Source organism: Gossypium hirsutum, chromosome D13 (assembly GCF_007990345.1).
Source record: "Gossypium hirsutum isolate 1008001.06 chromosome D13, Gossypium_hirsutum_v2.1, whole genome shotgun sequence".
Lineage (NCBI taxonomy): Eukaryota > Viridiplantae > Streptophyta > Magnoliopsida > Malvales > Malvaceae > Gossypium > Gossypium hirsutum.
In genome coordinates, this window is record NC_053449.1 from 12,399,729 (window position 1) to 12,420,474 (window position 20,746).

Consider the following 20,746-nt stretch of genomic DNA (forward strand, 5'->3'; position numbering starts at 1 on the left):
GTGATTAGGTTCCAATCTTATAGGGAACCAAAAGTATGTGAGAAAGGTGATTAGGTTTCAATCTTAGGTTTCAATTTAAGAATTTATTCTCGCAGTATTCTCCAATTGAAGAAAGAATACGACATGTAAAGAGTATGCCTCAAAGTTTTGTTGAGCATGAAACGCCTACTATGTATATGTTAAAGCTGTAAGGGCCTAAAGTGTCTTTAAGGAAAAGCCATATACGAGTTATCACCATAGATGTGATACACCAAGTGTACTCAAACAATGTACAACATGAGTTCTACAACTCGATTGGTTGGGAGTCAACTGAATAGATTGACTAGTCAAATAGCATCGACATCAGATCTTTTTTATAAACTCTCTCAGATTTTTGTAGGACATTTAAGGGACAAATTCTGTATGCATTTGAAACTTTTCAAGATCCACTATGAGGTATTGAGTATGTATATCGTAAGAAGGGAAACATTTTGATGGTTTTTCTTCCTTTCGTTCTACGCTTTAATTTTTATTTTTAAGATTTAATACTCTCTTTTTCTTCATTAAATTGGTGGCTAAGGTTTCTGGGTTATCAGTGGATGTTTCAATCTCTTGGTAAGTCTAGCAACTTTTAATGTTAGGATTTAGAAAGTGTAAGGATGTTAAGAAGTATGTAAATAGTAAAGATTTGAATAAGAGGCCCTGCATGGGGTTGTCTGTAATTGAGATTAGAGCGAATTATCTATAAATGGATTGTTATGGTGAATCCATGTTCTTTTAAGCAATTGCTACTGCTGGTTCGTGAAAGACATTCTACTTTGGAACTTTGAGTTGCAGTAAAGGTGGGTTTCAAGTGAGTCTTTATCTTGACTCATGAGTAATAATTTATAATGGAAAATCATATGTAGATGTTGCCATGGATAACTGGTGAAAGTATGTATGTGTGTAGCATCGTAAAAAGCTCTATATTTTTATAAATGAGTTATATGAGTTGTTGCATGAATCAGTCATGTGAGTATGGATCAGTCATGTGAGTGAATAAATCAAGGAAAGTGTAAATGATGTTAACTGAGTAAATCATTCATTTCTGATGTCACCAGTAAGTCAGTTACATTGTTAACCGGAGAGGTAGATCACGTTGACAATAAGTATACTCATGGTGTAGACTTCGGTGAAATGTAAATCGAACTGGCAGAACACAACATGAGGATGTGTAAGTCCATGTGGTTAAGACCCATGGCATAGTATGACAATTAAAATATTCATGGTGTTGCCTTTCTTGAGATGTAAATCAGATTAGAAGATCACGACATGAAAATATGCATAAGACCATGTGGGAGAAACCCCATGGTATCATCTGAGATAGTCCGATGGGACAGTAAACACGTAATTCTCTGTGAAGCCTATGTGGCATATTTTGTAAAGTCTATGTGGCATATTCTGCAAAGCTTGTGTGGCGTATTCTATAAAGCCTATGTGGCGTATTTCGTAAGGTTGTACGTCTTATTTTGTAACATCTTTGAAGTGAAGTCTGGTCAAACGCTTTTGTGTCGTAATCTGGATAAGCTTTGAGAATTATTCGCTAGCTGATGTTATGATAAAGATCTGGCCCGTATGCCAGGCTGTGTGCTAGGCCGTGTAACAGCCTGAATTACATGTCTTGAACCTACAACGGACACATGGTCGTGTAACCCCTGTAGTCTAAATTTTGCAACTTTTTCCTAAAATTCCTAAATGTTTCTAATTTAGTCCCAGATTGTTTCTATAGTATTTTTAGGGCCTTAAGGGCTCGATTAAGGGACATTATGAATGTCTTTGAATAAAATTTGATTATGTTTGTATTAATGTATGATTTCAATAGTTTACTATTCTATTTTTCCAGTAATACTCCATAACCCTGCTCCAGTGATGGATACGGGTTAGGGGTGTTACATTTAGTGGTATCAAAGCTACAGTTTAGTCGATTCTTGGACTGAACGAAAAGTGTAAAGTTTCTAGAATTACATGTCATATAAATTTGTGATAGTGTGATGTGCTGATCCAATCTAACTTTCGTTTTTTTATAAATTATAAAGATGTCAGACAAATCTGATCGTGCTGACAATGATGAGATTAACAGCAATGTACCGACTTTTGATCATGGGACGAGTAGTAATGTTCCAATTCCTTCGAGTCAAGAACATGAGCTTAAAAATATGTTCTTTGGGTATATGAATCAATGGTTCAGCAAGTTTATGCAAATGAAAAATCTGGCTCAACGACCTCAACCCCCTATTGTACCTCCTGTTATACCACCTGTTGTACATTCGGTTGCACCTTCACCTCCTCCAATGATTGAGCCTAGTCGATGAATTCCAGCAGAAAAGCTTAGAAAGTGCATGGTGAGGAATTTTTTGGTAGATCAGAAGATGGTCCGGTTAAAGCTGAGTATTGGTTACAAAATATCTTGTGAGTCTTCAAAGAACTGGTTTTCCCTCCGGATGATTATCTTAGATGTGCCGTTTCATTGCTAAAAAAGGAAACATATAGTTGGTGGTCTACACTAGTGGTTGTGGTATAGAGGGAGAAAATTTCTTCGGATTTCTTTCAGATTTAGTTTAAAAAGAAATATGTCATGGAAAGGTATTTAGATAAGAAAAAGAGAGAATTTATTGAGTTATGTCAAGGAAATAAAACAGTGGTCGAATAAAAGAGAGAGTTTGTATATCTCAATAAGTATGCCCGAGAGACTGTACCTACTAAAGAAGAAATGTGTATCCGGTTTGAAGATCACCTGAATGATGTAATTCGAATGATAATTGGAGGTAATGAAATTCGAGAATTTGTTGTTTTCTCTGATCATGCACAGAAAATGGAAGAAGTTTACAACTGCAAGATATAACGGGATAGATGGATTCAAGAGTTTCACAAGAGAAGTTCTTCTAAGTCATTTTCTGCATTATCGAAAAAAAATATTTTAGCCAAGCTACAATAATTTCGGAGCATCCGAACAGAAACAAGACGATTCAGCATGATTTCAAAGTTCCTCCAAAACCGGTTGATGGTGTGGAAAGTGTACGAAATGCTCCTAAGCCATGCTCCTAAGACAGGAGCCTATTATAGATGTGGGTCAACTAATCATTTCTTTCAAAGTTGTCTCAAACAGTTAAAAGAAAATGAATATCAGAATGAAAAGCAAATGACAACATCTCAGAAAAGTAGACTTTCGGTTCAGAATAGTGCTGTTGCAACTGCTCATGCTGGGACTAAAGACACCATTGTTCGTTCAAAAACTAGAGCACCTGCTCAAACTTACGCTATTTGAGCTAGAGAGGAAGTTGTTACTCCTGATGTGATTGTTGGTATATTCCATCTCTTTGATGTTACTGTGAATGCATTAATTGACCCTAGGTCAACTCATTCTTATATTTGCACTGCAGTAGTAATGAAAAAGAAACTACCTGTTGAATCTACTAATTATGATATTCAAGTTACTAATCCACTAGGTCAGAGTGTGATAGTTAACTTAGTTTGTCGCAATTGTCCACAGAAAGTTAGAGGCTGTGAATTTCATGCTGATTTGATATTGTTAACCTTCTAGGAATTTGATGTTATTTTGGGTATGGATTGGCTATCATTGTATAATGTTATTCTGGATATGGATTGGTCTTGGATGAAATTGTGGAGCAAATCAATGAGGAGATAGGGGAGAAAATCAAAGAATTCAAATTAAGGAGAGTTGTACCCGATTGGGGAAGCTTGTGTATGTAAATTTCAGCTAGGAGTCTCTTTTGTGTGATTTTTGACAATTTGAGAGCATTTTTGGGATATTATTGTTGTGCTAGTTTCGAGTTTTGGGTGTTGTGTCAACTAGTCTTGGTTTTCCTACGTACGAAATTTTCCTGCTTTCTCCTCTTTTGCGATTTCGTGCTCTACCTTTGTGATCAAAATAATTGCTATTTCCTCCCTTTCTACATTTGCCGAATAGGTAACTTTCTTTTTGTCTCATTTTTCTTTCTCTGTTGAACACCATATTCTATTTTCTCTACTCTCCTAACAGTGCCGCAAGCACTTTTCTTCTCTCTTCCCTATAGTCTTCTATTATCTTTCAAAGCTGAACCTACTCACTATCTTCTTCTTCTCTGCTTCCCACTCTCCTCATCCCAACCGATTTCTTCAAGGCTCTTTTGTGTACTTTTAGTTGCCATCCTTTCTTTATTGTGCTTGGCCGAATATACCTAAGCTTTTCTAACTGATTTCATCATCATCATTTTTGGGTGTTAAAATCTCGAGCAGAGAAAAGAGGATTCTCTAGTGTGTGGAGGCATTCCAAATCTTCCCTTCACCAACCGTTTGATCGTTGGGGTAAGTTGGTTGGTAGGCCAATTATGTTGTGATTTTGGTGTTGGATTTTTCTTAAATCATATTCGAGTAACCATGTCCGTTTGATAAAAATCGCTACTTGAGCAAATAATCATCAAGAACGTGGAATTGTTCCTTGGCCAAGAATCTTAGAAGAGTAGGTCATATTTCTTATAATCGTGGTAGGTGATGATTGTTTAAGTGTGGTTTAAGTACTTGAAAATATTGGTTATTGAAGCGCTGGCCGAATATTCAAATCAATGTAGGTTGGTGCCAAGAGGTGTTTCGCTAGCTTTCGTGAAAGGTGTGTAATCACACTGTCTCTTCTGTGAATCGGCAAAAGTCGAAAAGCCAGAAATACGGCGATTGAGGCCACATGGGCGTGCGAACGCTCGTGTGGTGAACTGAGCCCACGAAACTTGGCGTTAGACTGTAGAGGCCACCACGAGTGTGCTCGTGCTCTTGGGCCGTTATGGGCCTCGTTGGGCTAAAATGGGTCGTGTGGGCCCAATGGGCTCGTGGGCCCCATACGGATAAAATCCACGTTAAGTGGAAAATACTGGACTGGGCTATGTAGTTCGCATAGCCATGACTAAATTTGGGCAAAATGGGCCACACGAGCGTGTGGGCCTACTTGGGTTAAATATGGGCCTTGGGCCAATTTACACCATTATGATCATTTAGGTTCTCTATGTCGCATGAGGCGACTGCAAACCTTTCAAGAGGTTGATATCTGCACCGAGACTCCAGAATAGGTAAAATGATCAAAATACCCCTATAAGGTAGAATGATCAAAATACCCTCGATGGGTAAAATTACTGAAATACCCCCAATGGGTAAAATTACCGAAATACCCCCAATGGGTAAAATTACCGAAATACCCCCAATGGGTAAAATTATCGAAATACCCTCGATGGGTAAAATTACTAAAATACCCTCGATGGGTAAAATTATCGAAATACCCCTAAAGGGTAAAATAACCAAAATACCCTTAATAGGTAAAATTATCGAAATACCCCTATAAGGTAAAATGACCGTTATACCCCTAGGAGATAAAATGACTGTTATGGCCTTATGCTATGTCTGACCGTTTTACTTTATGATATTTATGTGACTGTTACTGAGTATGACATATTGCATACACGTATGATCCATGACATGGCATGCTGCATACACGACATACTGCATGGGATTGGAATCTTGTATTGGAAGAAGTGATTGATATGTGAGGGTCGCACGGGTCGCATGAGATGACTGTGGACCCACTGATGGCTTTAAGCCGATTATGTGATTGGCAGCTTTGCTGCATTATTGGTTAGTGTCGCAACCGGTGCTACATAAGGAGTGTAGGGATGGGTGGGTCGATTTAGGCCCAGTTCTTCATTGCTTAAAAAAAGCACTTTTGACTCCAAAAGCACTTTTGAAAGAAAAGCTGTGAAAAACAAGCAGCTTTTGGCTGAAATTTTTAGCTTTTCAGAAGTGCTTTTCAAAAGCACTTCTGAAAAGGAGCTGAAAAGGAGAAGCTAAAAATTTTAGCTTTTCCTCTCTCAAAAGCACTTTTGGTGCTTAATTACTTTTTCACCCCTCCAATAACATAGTATTTTTCTTTTTTTTCTTGGTACTTAATTACAATTGTGTTAAAATCATTAATTAAAAATAAAAAAATATTTTTTAAAATACTAATTACAAAAATTTAATGGTTATATTTAAATATTTAAAATATAGTTTATATATTCTAATTAAATTTTATAAATAATTAATATTTATTGCTTAAAAATGTTTACAATTTATATTTCATATATTAAAATATTAACAAGTTATAATAATTTTTTATATTATTACTAAAATATAATAATATTAACTAATTTAAATATTATTTAAATGTATATTTGTTACTTGATAATAACATGTCTAAAATGGACATTTTATTTCTCAAAAGCACTTTTTGACAGCAATGCTAAACACTCAAATTTTAAACCAAACTTTTCAAAAGCGCTTCTCAAAAGCGCTTTTCCACAGCACTTTTCAAAAGCACTTTTCAAAAGTAATGACGAATTGGCCCTTAATCCCTACAGGAGTGTAGGGTTGGATAGGAGATGGAGTGCAAGTTTGGTATGGGTATTTATGCATTGCATATACTGATTCTGATATTGAGATGGGCTTAGGCCCAGATATATGTGATATGTGTCATTTGATATGGGCTCAGGCCCAACCGAGGCTGATGGGGGCTAAGGCCAGTTGCCACTGTTACCTATTGGGCTAAGGCCCACACTGATGTTGTTACTGTTAAGGGCTCAGGCCTAGACTGATTCTGTTTCTTTAATAAGGGGATTACACACTGAGTTTTCGTAAACTCACCCATTTTTAACCTTTCAGGTAATCCCCAGCATTAGACAGTTCGGAGCTGTGAGAGACTCGGAGAGGGCCACACAACTGCACTTGTTTTATTCTATTTTGCTCATTTACTTAAGCAAATTGATTTTGATTCAGGTTGTAATAAAGCCTCTATAATTTTTGGATTTTAAATTTGGGATTTGATGTGATTGTGATTTATATCTACTAGAAGTAGAACACGGTTTTCCAAAACCATAACTATTTTCTAACATTACGTTTTCGCACCTCAATTTTTAAATATCACGTTTTCGTAAATCATTTGCTTTAAATTAAGCTTCCGCAATAATAGGGTTTTAAAGGTAATAACTTTTTAATAAACCTCGATTGAAAATAAACAAATGCAACCTGAGGTTTTATACAAATTTTTAAATGCAAGAAGGGTTTTTAATGAAAACATGGTTTTCGAAAAACACTTCAATGTGACACGCGAGATTCGGCCCTCACTTCTAGGCCATATTTGGGGTGTTACAGATTTTGTATCTGGTTTACCTGTAACACCGAGAAAGAAAGATTCGATTTGGGTGATTGTTGACAAATTGACTAAATCAGCACATTTTATTCCAATCAGAACATATTTTTCACTAGAGAGATTAGTGGAACTATATGTATCTGAGATTGTAAGACTACACGGAGTTTCGACATCTATTATTTCAGTTTGAGATCCGAGATTTACATCTAGATTTTGGAACAAACTTCACGAGGCTCGAGGTACTAAGCTTAATTTCAGCACAGCGTTTCATCCACAGACTGACGGGCAATCAAAACAAGTGATTCAGATTCTTGAAGATATGTTGAAATGTTGTATACTCAAATTTGAAGGTAATTGGGAAAATTATTTACCGTTAGTTGAATTCTCATATAATAACAGTTATCAATCCAGTATAAAAATGGCACCGTTTGAGAAAATGTAAAACACTATTGTATTGGTCTAAGCTGAGTGAATCCAAAATGGTGGGATTTGATTTGATCTGAGAAACTGAAAATAAAGTTTGGATTATTCGGGATAGTTTGAAAGCTGTACCTGATCATCAGAAATTGTATGCGGGTCTGAAAAGAAAAGATATAGAATTTGATGTTGGTGATTGGGTATTCTAAAAAATCTCTCCGCAAAAGAAAGTGTTACAGTTTGGCAGGAAAGGAAAGTTGAGTTTGAGATTTATTAGACCGTATGAAATTGTTGAAAGAATCGGCCCTGTAGCTTATAGATTAGCTTCCCTCTAAACTCGAGAAAATCCATAATGTATTCCATGTATCGATGCTGAGACGGTACAGATCTGATCCTTCACATGTGATTCCTCATAGTGAGATTGAGCTACAGTCAGATTTGACGTATTCGGAGGAACCAGTGAGAATTTTAGCTCAGGAAGTCAAAGAATTGCGGAATAAACAAGTTTTGTTAGTAAAAGTATTGTGAAATCGTCATGGTTCAAAAGAAGCTACCTGGGAAACCAAAGAATCAATAAAACTACAATACCCGAATCTATTTCCAAGTAATAATTTCATGGACGAAATTTCCTAAAGGGGGAAGTTGTAACAGCCTGATTTTTAGTGGTGACGGAATAGTGGTTTTAGGACAACAAATTTTCATCATATCGAGTCATAATTATTATTTTTAGAATATTTATAGAATTATTAAAGTCGTATTAAATTTTGGTTTAGAAATATTAACGTTTAGATAGTTAATTAAAGAAAAAGGACTAGATTGTAAAATGTGTAAAATATAGTAATTATAGTAATTAAGTGATTAAATGGTTTAATTCATAAATGAGGGAGGACTTAAGTAACAATTATGCCTAAATGGGTATGATGGGATGGCAAATTAATAGAAAATGACAAAAATAATAACTTTTAATGGCAAATTTATAATTTTACTGAAATCAAAATAAAATATGAAATCAAAACAAAATTAAGTAAAAGAAATATGTTTCGTCTTCATTTTACATTCCATAGCCATAAGTTTGAAGGTTTCTTGAGCTAGGATAATCGGCCATACTTATTTCTTTGCATGTGAGTTAATTTCTTACCAGTTTCTTGTAATTTTTATGTTTTTGAGATCGTTACAACTAGGTCCAACTAGCTCGTACCTCTGTTTTTGATTCTATTAAAAATTTTGGAAGTTTCCATTGATGAATATTTAATGTTTTTGATGAATACCATGTGTTTGGAACTTTGATTATGTTATTTGATGATTTTGTAAAGTGATTTTTGTTAAATTTTGATTTTAGGATTAAATTGTGAAAATGTTAAAATGTTAGGGCTTGATGTTGAATTTGAGAGGGCCTATTATATTTGTATAAATATTTATTTGAGAAAAAATGGTTAATTTGATGAATTTAGGGTTAAAGGACTAAATTGTAAAAATTGTAAAAGTTTATGGTAATTATGTAATTTTGGAAAATAAAAGGGTATTAATTATAAAATGGATTGGAATTGAAATATATGCTGATAAATAAAGAATTTTACATTTTAGATCAAGATCCCATAGATACTTGAGGAAAAGGAAAAATTACGAAATAGTTCCTACACTTCTGTAACTTCTACAATGTGGTCCAGGTAAGTTCATACGGTTTAGAATTTAATATCTACATTAATTACTGAGTAGAATAATATGATATAATTTATATAATTAGTCTAAATTATTGGTGATAAATGGTAATTTGAATATTAATAATGAACTTGATCTTCGGCTTGATCAATAATGTCAAAATTTGGTTAGGCCGTATGTTTTTGGCATGATTAAAGCCAATTTGGATAGGTATTTTTATTGGTAAATGGTTTGCTTAGGTTCCAAGTAGCTTGAAATGGTAAACTTGTTTATTAAGGTACATTTTAGGTCCACACGGCCTGAGACACGGGCGTGTGTCTCAACCGTGTATCCCCTGTAGGTTCAAGACATGCAAGTCAAGCTGTTACACGGCCTAGCACACGGCCTGGCACACGGGCGTGTGAGATCATTTCGAAGGGTACATGGCCTGGCACACTGGCGTGTGGCTTGGCCGTGTGACCAAGTCAATGAGTTACACGGGCATGGACACAGGCTGGGACACAACCATGTGTCCCTATTTCGAATGTCCACACGGCCTGAGACATGGATGTGTGTCTCAATCGTGTGAGTCACATGACCGTGTGACCTCTACAGTCCAAATTTTGCAACTTTTTCCTAAAATTTCCAAATGTTTCTGATTTAGTCCTAGATTGTTTCTATTGTATTTTTAGCGCCTCGAGAGCTCGATTAAGGGACATTATGAAGGTATTTGAATAAAATTTGATTATGCTTGTATTAATGTATTATTTGAATGGTTTACTATTCTGTTTGTCCTGTAATACTACGTAACCCTATTCTGGCGACGGATATGGATTAGGGGTGTTACAGCACCCAACTCTATTATAGAAATCAGGTCATTCCCATAATTAATTTTGAAGTTGGTTCATTTTCGTAATTTTTAAAAATTATAGGGCCAGATTCCTAAAGAAGCCAGAAATTAAAAATATTTCCTAATAGATTCTTTTACGGTAAAGACGTCATCACTTTAATAGAGCTAACTAAAATTGGATTAAGAAAATTATTTAATTGGGAAATTAATTTAGTTAATTTAATTAAGTAATTAATTAATATTTATTTTGGGATAAATATTGGTTGGATTAAATTATGAAGTGCTCGGTCAAAAGTCTAGGAAGCACATATAGTTGGAATCAATACATGAGATGTCCAATTCTTCTCATTTTATATCACGGTACAATGAAGGAATCAATTAGATATATAATTAGGGCGCAAATAATTTATAATTAAATTCTGGCTTTTCACCTATTAATTATAACTTATTTAATCATGAAGTCATTTCATTATAGTACAATGATTGAATTCTCCCTTATTATATACCATTACGAAAACTATTTTATTTAGTGCTCATCCAATGACCTTGTCATAATTGTGTTACTCTAATAAGATATCCTTAGTCTCTTTAGGATAAATTCATTCTCTCAATATGATCTTATTTTATCTCATGGTTTCCATTATATCTTCCGATATGAAAAATGTCAATCACTAACATATAGTAATTAAATCATTTTTCATAAGACAAATGATTTATGGCCACATTCCTTTTTCATCAATCATGTAATTCCCATGAGAGGATATCATTTATCCTTTTATTGAGTTATGAATTCCACTATTGTGGAATGATGCTACATCATACAGAAGTCGTATACCCAATGTACCAACTTTTGGTTCCTTATCTATTTGAACTCATGCTTTCATTTGCATTAATGTAAACGAGTCACGCATACATTGTCCATCATTTACCCGGGATTAAGGTATGTCACACTATGAACGTCACTAGTGACTAAATCCATAAAAGGATATAGGATAAATTCAACTTGGATCCTATCCAATGTACTGTCAGTTCAGGAAATGACATCTATGTCTCTATCTTCTAAAGTCGTTCGTTGATGCGTCCATGAAGACTAAAAGTACTAGTAATTACTGTTTTTCTCTTATTTAACCGAATAAATCGAGTGACTGATTAAAAACTAAAATTAACTAAATTAATTAACTAACGAACACGACATAGAACAAAATACGAAGTAAAAAACAAGAAGTGAAACAATACCCAGGAAAGAATTCACCTAGATTTCATATGTCACTTTCAATCTAAATTACGCAATTTCTTTACTTAGTATATTGATCCATATAAATCCCTAAATTTATGCTAATATCTCTTTCGAGAGTAAGAGCAACTTACTCTAGGTTGATTAATTGAAATTTCTTTCTAATTAAAACATACATTATCACATTAACTCGATCGATGAATTCCCCTATTAGATTTGACTCTAATCTGATAGATTTATGTCGTCCTATGTCTAGGATTGCATACAAATCCACTCAATTACACAAGATCTACTCATAAACAGAGATTATTCTTCCTCTGTTTTAAGCACATCAAACATGGATCAATAATCTAGAAATATCAAACCAAGAATTAAGCACACATAATTGAGAACAACATCTAAGTATTTATTGCGTAAAATAAAAATCAAAAGAAAATATTCATCATAGGGTTCATCTCCCCTAGGTATTTAAAATTAGTTCATGCTTGAAAATAAAAACATCCAAAACACAGTATAACCTAAAGAAACTCATGATAATCTCCTAAGAAATCAAATAAGAATCTTCAATCTTGACAAAAATCTGCTTCAAAGTCGACTTCAATTGTGTTTTTCAAGTTCTTTCTTGAATATGATATGACGGCTCTCTCATGTCTTCTTATGTTTGTCATATATACGTCTTAGAATACCCAAAAAAAACCTAAAAATCTCGTTTTTCCGCAGTTCAGGGTGAAAATTCGCAAAATCAACATTGCTTGCCACATGGCCGTGTGGTAGCCTGTATAGGTCACACGACCGTGTGTCTAGGCCGCGTAGAAGGGATCAGCCCGTGTGGCTCCTATAACTTGCTCCGAATCTTTAGTTTTCACTCATTTTTCACTCCTTTTGCCCCAAAATGCTCTCCTAAGTATAAAAACATGAATTTAAAGGATTATGAGCATAAAATTCACAATTAACATCGAATAATCAATCAAAAACGAATTAGCAACGAGGTTAAAACATGTTACTTTTAGCACTTATCATCCGCTCCGATACCCAAAACAAGGCATCTCCACAATTAGAGTTGATAGACGGCATAATAGCCTTTCAATCAATTTTCTCAGTTTCATTATACTACAGACTGCTTAGATTATCTACATATATAAGTTGCCCCATCGCATTATGATCCAACCACATAATTCAACTTAATATTAGTTAAATATTAGATAATCAATGAGTCAATTTGTTTACATTTTGATTTACATGTAAAATCTATTTAGGACATAAACAAATTATATTAATGTATAATGAAATTTTATTTAAACTAATCTATTTGAAAATTTACAAGTATAAATTAGCGAATATACTACACTTAGGGTAGATCCTAACAGATTTTATATTTCAAATCATCAAGAACAAAACTAGACATGAAAGTATACCTAAATCCATTAATTTGTTGAAATCTTCGAGTATTGTAGTTTTAATCTTCCAAATTAACACACAAGTATTTTAGAGAAAATAGATCTCTCTTTTCTAAAAATGATATGTCAAAAAATTACGTTATGTAATTTGAAGACCATAACCCTAATATAGTTTTTTTTTAATGTATGCTCACAATTCGTCATCTCTTATGGGATTGACAAACAAATTCTATAATAATATTTTTATTATTATTTCATTTTAAATTTATAAAAAGTTATGAATTTATATTTATTCTTAAATTTTAAATCTTAATCACTAAACACATTTTAGAACCTAAACTCAAATCCAAAATTTTAAAATCCTAGCCCCTAACCGATAAACTCTAAACCCCTCAAATCTAAATCTTCAAAACCTAAAACCTTAAACACTAACTTTTAAACCTTAAATTCTCAAAACTTAAAATCTTTTGTCCTAAATCTTAAACCATACATTCACCTTAAATCTTTAAGGTTAAACCTTAAATATTAAATTTTAGAAGTTTAAATATTGATTTGTTTGAAAGAAAATTTTATATCTTACCATATTAAAAAACAAAACTATGGTTATAAATTGTACATATAAGATGGATTGTTAATAAATGAATCCAACAAATTTTAATTATATTAAATCACTTCTAATTTTGACTACCTTTAATGATAGTAAATAATAGTATATAATTATTTTATTATACTAAGATTGAAACCAAGAGTTTCGTAGGAGTAGGGCAATCATAGCAGATACAAGAACAAAATTAATGGTTAATTTAACATAATAGTTGAAAATATTATATTCGTATATGGTTAATTTAACACAGTAGTTGAAACTTGAGAAGCAAGAAAGCTTTATCTTAACAAATCAAGAAAAAAAAACTCTCGTGGTCGTAGGGTGTTATAGGAAAAGATAATGGCAATGTAAAATATGGACTAGGAATAGAAAGTATCATTTGTTAAAGGACTAAATTATAAATATTCCTATTATTAATAACACCTAAACTCTCCTTTGCATCTCATTGCAACCATGGCATAGATTTTACAATAATAAACCAATTCTAAGTCGATAACTTATTCAATGATCCTGTCATAAGACGTAGATTCTATGTTAATTCCTAGTCTTGTGAATGTTTACAATGTCGGTCGCAATTTCGCAAATGGTTGAGACTAAAATGAAGAGTTTCTTGTGAGGAGAAAGGCTTGGTGGTGTTTGTGTAGTATGGAGTTACGCGAACAAGCTTGAGATAAATGGTTAATGCAATACAAGGTACCACAAGTAACTTTGTTTTCAGTTTTCTAACGTGATAGGCTTGATCCCCCCATTTTGCTTAACTTCGAAATTACCGTTAAATTTGTTTTATTGTCTTAAATATATATTAAATCTTTTGAAACTTATCTATTACTAAGCAATGCAATGCTGCATAGTATGTTTCAGCAAACCAGCTTTAACTAGGGTCCTAAGCTTATATTACCAAATCTCTGCTATTTTCAATGTTTTTCAGAACCTTTGGTAGTTTGATTCATGAGCTCAATGCCTTAAATTTCTTCAACCCAAGGCTTCTTCTAAGTTCACCTTCATCAGTTAGGTGATCATGGGAAATTGCCTAACGAAGAAATCTAAAGACCCCAACCAACAACCGCTTGAACCTGCTCGTCATCCTACTGGTTTGTGTCTCATTTCTGTCTGAAAGTTTTGTTGTTTGGACATGAATCTCTGCATATGAAATAATATGTTTTGTTTTCAAGGGGTTGATGCCGTTCGAAGTTCTCGTTCCAGGGCGATCTCTACATCAGCGGCGGTTCAACAGAAAACTTCGTTTCATCCTTCAAAATCTTCGAAATGTAAGTCGCTGCTATAGTTGATCAGCCATAGTTTTTTGTTTTAGCCATGAATGATCCGATTGTGCTGTTTTCAATTCATGATCCAGCAAGCCCTGGTAAAGGTGAAAAATATGGTGCAAGTGCAACGCGCCAACACAGAAGCAGCAGGCATGTTTCTTCACAGTCACGTAGAGGTATAAAAACTACTCTCAAATCTCCAATACTGCAAATACTAAATGGAGTTTGTTTTCTAAGACAATGCTCAAGTATTATGTTTCTGTTTTAGACAACGGTAAGAAGAATAAAAAACATGGTCCGCCAACAACTCCAAGAGATTGGCCAGTTTCAAAGGTGAAAAAAGTTGGATGGGTTCCTGCCCGCAACATCCACAGCTTTTGTTACAGTGTCTTGAGGGCCGCCACCCGTAAATTCAGTAAGGAGAACATAATCGGCGAAGGGGGTTTTGGAAGAGTGTATATTGGGTATATAAATCCAGACAGTATGAAAGCAGCAAAGCCAGACACTGGCAAGGCAATCGCTATCAAGGTGCTTGGTAGAAGAGGGATACAAAGCGACGAAGAATGGCAGGTTGGGGTTCTGATTAAATCATCCTCTCTTTCTCCCTTTCACGGTATCTGAAAGAATTATGTTTTTTTGTTGATTTCAGAATGAATTGAGATTTCTAAACAAATCAAATCATCCAAATGTGGTGAAGCTTATGGGATATTGCAGTGAGAGACATCATAGGATTGTGGTCTATGAGTACATGTGCAACGGAAGCTTGGATGCCCATCTCTTGAGAGGTAGTGCTCAATCCTTTACTTACTGTGACCGAAGAAAAATGGCTGATATAATCATGGCATACAGAGAATAATACAGGGCTAAACTGGAATAGAAGAATCAAAATAGCTATTGGAGTAGCAAGGGCAATAGCTTACCTTCACAGCTGCACGAGGCCAGTCATTCATCGGGACCTCAAATCCTCTAATATTCTCCTTGATGCTGTCAGTTTTTCTCCCATGATGCTTATTTTTATGTGCATCCGATTACACATACACTAACTAACATCTACCCTCGAAATGTTTACATGGATCCTCACTGCAGTCTGCACAAAGTATTCATTTTAGTAAATATGAAACAGCTGAGGGTCACATTGCAGGATTTCAATCCGAAACTATCAGACTTTGGACTGGCTAGGCATGGACCCTTAGAAGACCAATCACATGTCAGTACAAGGATCCTTGGAACCAGAGGATACTTCGCTCCCGAATACTTTACAACAGGTAAATGTTTCAGCTTGTCATTCTGAAGCCAGAGGAACTTTTGTGTATAGGTTTGGCACCCTTCAGCATTAGCTCAATTTTATGAACAATTTTTCAGGGCATTTAACTGTAAAAGCTGATGTATACAGTTTTGGAGTAGTACTACTAGAAATATTTTCTGCCTGTGTTGCAATCAGGAGATGTACCGACGGTACCAAAAGCGATCTTGCTATATGGGCTAAACCACATCTAAGCAATCACATGGAACTGCATAACATCATCGACAAGAAAATAGCAAGGAACATCAATATTGAAGAAGCACACAAGTTTGCTTCAATCATCGGCCAATGCCTTAGATCGGACCCTAGGGATCGACCCACAATGGGGGAAGTACTAGCAAGTCTAGAGCAATTGCAACAAGATATGGTACTCAGCAATTTGAACACACTTGCGCCATTCAAATACCATAGAAGGTGTACACATACATTAAAAAGTTAATATCTCAACTATTTGTAAGTCGCTGTTGGTCACACTGAATTATGATTAGTTTATTTCACGAAGATTATCCTAACTCATGATATTGTATGCAAGATAATAAGAACTAACATTATGCATCAACCCCATAATTCATAAACACAGGTATAAATGCTTGGTTGTAGCAGAATTCACACACACAATAATAATAAATTCTTAGCATGGAAAAGGTTAATATTAATATGCATAACTGAAAGTAAGGCACTAATACACCAAAGAAAGAAGCTGAATACCACAACGAGAAACAGTAATCCTCACGAAGCAAGGGTGGTGCTAATTGGTTATATGAAATGCAAAATTGCATAAAAAAAAAGACGGTCAAAAGTTACATTTCATAAGCAACAAAAAGGATATACACACGCATAGGAAATTTACAGACGGAATCAATATGCGCGTGGGGATTGCTTGTGAGATGGTAATGGGGATGCACTGGGTGTTAGATGCATGGGCGAATGGTGTTGTCTTATCGGAGATTTCTGAACAGGAAGTGGAATTGATTGCTGATCTAATTGAGTGTGTTTGGATGCGGTTTTTGGGGCTTCAAGTTGCTCCAACGCTGCCAAAACTTCAGACATTTTAGGCCTGAGTTTGGCTTCAGTACTTAGACATTGTAAAGCAAGGGTAGCAGCTGTATAAGCGCTTTTCTGTGGGTACTGGCCCCCCAACTTAGTGTCCATTATTCGAAATAATTTTCTTTTGTCACCCAAATAGGGTTTCGCCCAGTCTACTAGATTCTGTTCCACACCAACTTTTGTTTTATCAACAGCCCGTCGTCCAGACAACAGTTCAAGCAGCACAACCCCAAAGCTGTATACATCACTCTTAGCTGTCAAACGACCTGTTCAACAATGGAAGCTTCATTACATGTAACTTCTGACAAGATATAATATGCAAGCTTCATTAGGAATCATCTCATAGAAAGATAATTTATCTGAGTGCCTACTTTTTTTCATGCAAGCAGTTTTCATATGAAAGAACAAAGAAAATAGTTGCTTTACATAAGTATCCTAGTTTTGGACCAATGACTAAACAGACAATTTCACTTTAGATACCTTCACAGCAACCAGATTAAGATTTAATTTTCGATTTCAGCAACAAATATCTCTGAAAGTAAACTAAGATACTAAGAACTTATGAGCAATCTTCAGAAACTGCAAGCAGCATTATGGGGTTTCAGAAAAACCTCATACCGGTAGCAACATATTCAGGTGCTGCATAGCCGTGAGTACCCATGACCTGAGTTGAGACATGAGTCCTATCACCAGTAGGCCCTGCCTTGGCCAACCCAAAATCAGAAAGTTTCGCATTGAACTCCTGCATCCAATGAATTATTACCATCAGAGACATTAATTTATAACATGGACAATTATAAACATAATACTGAAAGACACAGAATTATTAGCTTTTTACTCAGCATACCCCATCTAGCAATATATTAGAAGCTTTAAAATCACGATATATGACTTGGGATTTTAAATCATGAAGAAAGGAGAGCCCTCTAGCAGCACCTATGGCGACCTTAAGCCTCACCACCCAAGAAAGCGGCTGTGGCCCTCCTGTAAAACAAGACGTAGCATCAAGCACAATACTTGTAGTTCAACAATATCTACATGTTTTATTGTTCAGTTGTTTAAGAATCAAAACTGCATGGGAAACCTCCGCTAGGACTGATCAATAATTATAGTCCTGACAAACATGTAATAGAATGGAATTAGATTTCAAAAACCTTCCTCATAATTCATGGACACAATACTTTTAAATAGATGACTCGTGAAAATATTCGTAGGATGTGATACTTACTTCTAAAAAGATGATTCTCTAAGCTTCCTTTAGGCATGAACTCATAGACCAAAAGTCGGTTCTCTCCCTCAGAGCAATATCCAATCAACTTAACCAGATTTGGATGATGAAGTTGGCCGAGATAATCAACTTCAGTCTGAAATCAACTGACTATCAGCAAACAGGGCATGTGCACAGACAGAAGTAAAATAGAAGGAATAGAGAAAAAAAAATATTACAGAAATGAAACTCACCAACCACTCTTTGTGGCCTTGAAAACCTTCAGGTTTAAGCTTCTTGACAGCAACAACCATTCCTGATCCAGGCTTTGTAGCAGCTAATGTGTTTTCATCAATCCATCCTTTAAAAACATAACCAAAACCACCTTCACCTAGAAGACTGTCGGGACGAAAGTTTCTGGTGGCATTCTTCAACTCGCTGAATGAGAACGGCTTCAAATTGGGGGACGACAATATTTCTCCTTCAGTCCTTGGTGTTGGAAGACATCCCATACTACTCGTATCACTGAAAGATGGGATGGTTAAGCTCGAAGGAGCTGAAGACCGACTGGTTTTGCTGGAAACTCTTGAGCCTCCTGAAGCTGGAAAGAGAAAAAGAAGTTCCTCAGCTCCCGTTTTCAAATAGAGAACATCATATATCAAATGCAAAACAAACTCAAACCTAAACTCATCTAGCGTCACAAAAAACACCCTAGTCAGCACATATTTTCATTTATGGAGCATGCATTTTAGAAGCAGAATTCTTTTACATCTAGTTTATGGTAGATGATATCCTCAATACATGGTGATGGGGAAGTCACAATTGACCTAGTTAACCAAACAAGGTTTGACACATACATCCCTATTTTAAAATCCTGTAACAATGGTTAAGGTAAAAAAAAACCAAAGATTGCATAGCTCATTGCACTCCAAGCAAGCACCTATTGTTCTTTGTGCATTTCCTTCAAAACATAAATTTGTAGTGTATTTTCTACCCACTAGAACCCTGCATATTCATGTCCACATGAATACTCTAAACATTAAAAACAAAAACTTAGCAAGTCAATCTTACACTTCCTTTTAGTTTGCACGTCGAAACTCATTAAACTTCAGTGAAAATGAAAACAGAAAGAGCACCATTTTCAAGTGAACTACATCTATTCACCGGCACAAATCCTCATACTCAACTCAAGAAATTGAAGAACAGTCTCAAGAATCTAGCTTTGAGCAGCTCTCTATACCTTGAAACAGAACTAAAAACCCATGGACAACAATAACAGAAATGATAAAATGAATGTAATCATTAGCGATAAGCTTTCACAAGGACAAAAACAAATTAACACTAAAGGAATATACCCAAAAAAAGAAAGTCAAAACCAACATAAAAAGTTAAACCTTTAGAGCTAAAAAGACATAAAAATAATCTTCAGAAAACAATAACCCACCAAAACAACAAATACCCTTTTACAGGAAATAAATGGTTACCTGAAGTTGCATGGGGGCTTTGGCTGGAATCCACTCTAGTAGAAGAAAATAAACAGTTGCCCATTAGAGATAAACTAATGCTTCTTCACTCAAGTAAGCAAAAATATTCCTTTTTGTTTTATAGGACTAACAATTCAACAAGTCATAGTAATTTCTGAAGTCCTAAAAGAAGACAGGAAGCCGAAAAAAACAGCTCTCCTTAGCTCTGGGTTGTTTGGTGGGTCAGTCAAACTGCAAAGTTTAGATAATGTGAAGCTCTAAATGGGAAAATAAAAACAAGAAGAAAATGAAAGAAAACAGAGACAAAGGAAAGCAGAGAGAAAGAAAGTGGAAGCTTTGGGTGTTTTTTATTTGTGTCGATAGAGAGAGGAATCACAACAACCGCGTGAGAGGGGCTGAGGGGGGGACTTGGCCTTATCTATGACGCGTGCATCACACAAAGGGTTGGTATTGTTGGCAAGCATGTATGCTCTTCCTCAATGGCGACCCTTTCTTTTATATATGTACAAGTCCTTCAATGCCCAGAGAATCCATTCTTTTTTGTGTAATGACTGAATTCTCCTTTCTTTGATGTACAAGTCCACACATGCTTTTTATGGCTTTACGACTCAACCTCAAATGATGTCTCCTTTTCTTTTAATTATGTATTTTCTTTTCTGAATTATCCCAATTGATCGGATTTTTAGGTATAACTATGGTTTTAGTCCTTGTTTTGGGTAAACTACATTAGAAGTCACTCAACAATGGTTTTTTTCTTTTTTGTTTACCCAGTTATGAAAAATTACAAAATGGCCACTCAACTATTAATAAATTTCTTTCAAGTCACCCAACAATCTTGAATTTTTTAGTGTTTCCATTTTTACGTTAACCAATTGATGATCAAAAAAGATAAATTGAATAGTTGGGTGACAAAAGAAATTTACTAATAATCGGGTGACCATTTTGTAACTTTTAGTTAGATGACAAAAAAAACTATAGTTAAGTGACCTCTAACATAATTTACCCTTTTTTATTTGGTTAAATTTTGATATTTAATTTATTTATATTAATTTGGTATGATTTGATATATCTGTTTTATAATGTTATTAATTAGCGTAAAGTGTTATCTCGGCGTAAT

At 34.9% G+C, this 20,746-nt stretch overlaps 1 protein-coding gene and 1 long non-coding RNA gene across 3 annotated transcripts; both read right to left on the reverse strand.

Annotated features, from left to right (window-relative positions):
- Positions 1–14,089: 14,089 nt before the first annotated feature.
- LOC121225033 (uncharacterized) lies at positions 14,090–15,715 on the reverse strand. Its single transcript, XR_005922695.1, has 2 exons — positions 15,509–15,715; positions 14,090–15,395 (listed from the first exon to the last, which is right to left on the reverse strand). It is a non-coding gene; the product is annotated as an uncharacterized lncRNA (long non-coding RNA).
- An 816-nt stretch (positions 15,716–16,531) lies between these two features.
- On the reverse strand, positions 16,532–20,238 carry LOC107920647 (probable serine/threonine-protein kinase PBL3). Of its 2 annotated transcripts, none has more exons than XM_016850455.2 (6): positions 19,630–20,238; positions 18,400–18,746; positions 18,167–18,302; positions 17,786–17,922; positions 17,557–17,680; positions 16,532–17,204 (listed from the first exon to the last, which is right to left on the reverse strand). In XM_016850455.2, the coding sequence occupies exons 1-6, from the start codon at positions 19,691–19,693 to the stop codon at positions 16,750–16,752; spliced, it is 1,263 nt and encodes a 420-aa protein (XP_016705944.1). In that variant the 5' UTR covers positions 19,694–20,238; the 3' UTR covers positions 16,532–16,749. The 2 variants fall into 2 exon arrangements, with proteins under 2 accessions (XP_016705944.1, XP_040964685.1); XM_041108751.1 differs by lacking the exon at positions 19,630–20,238 and adding an exon at positions 19,217–19,364.
- Between the last annotated feature and the right edge of the window lie 508 nt (positions 20,239–20,746).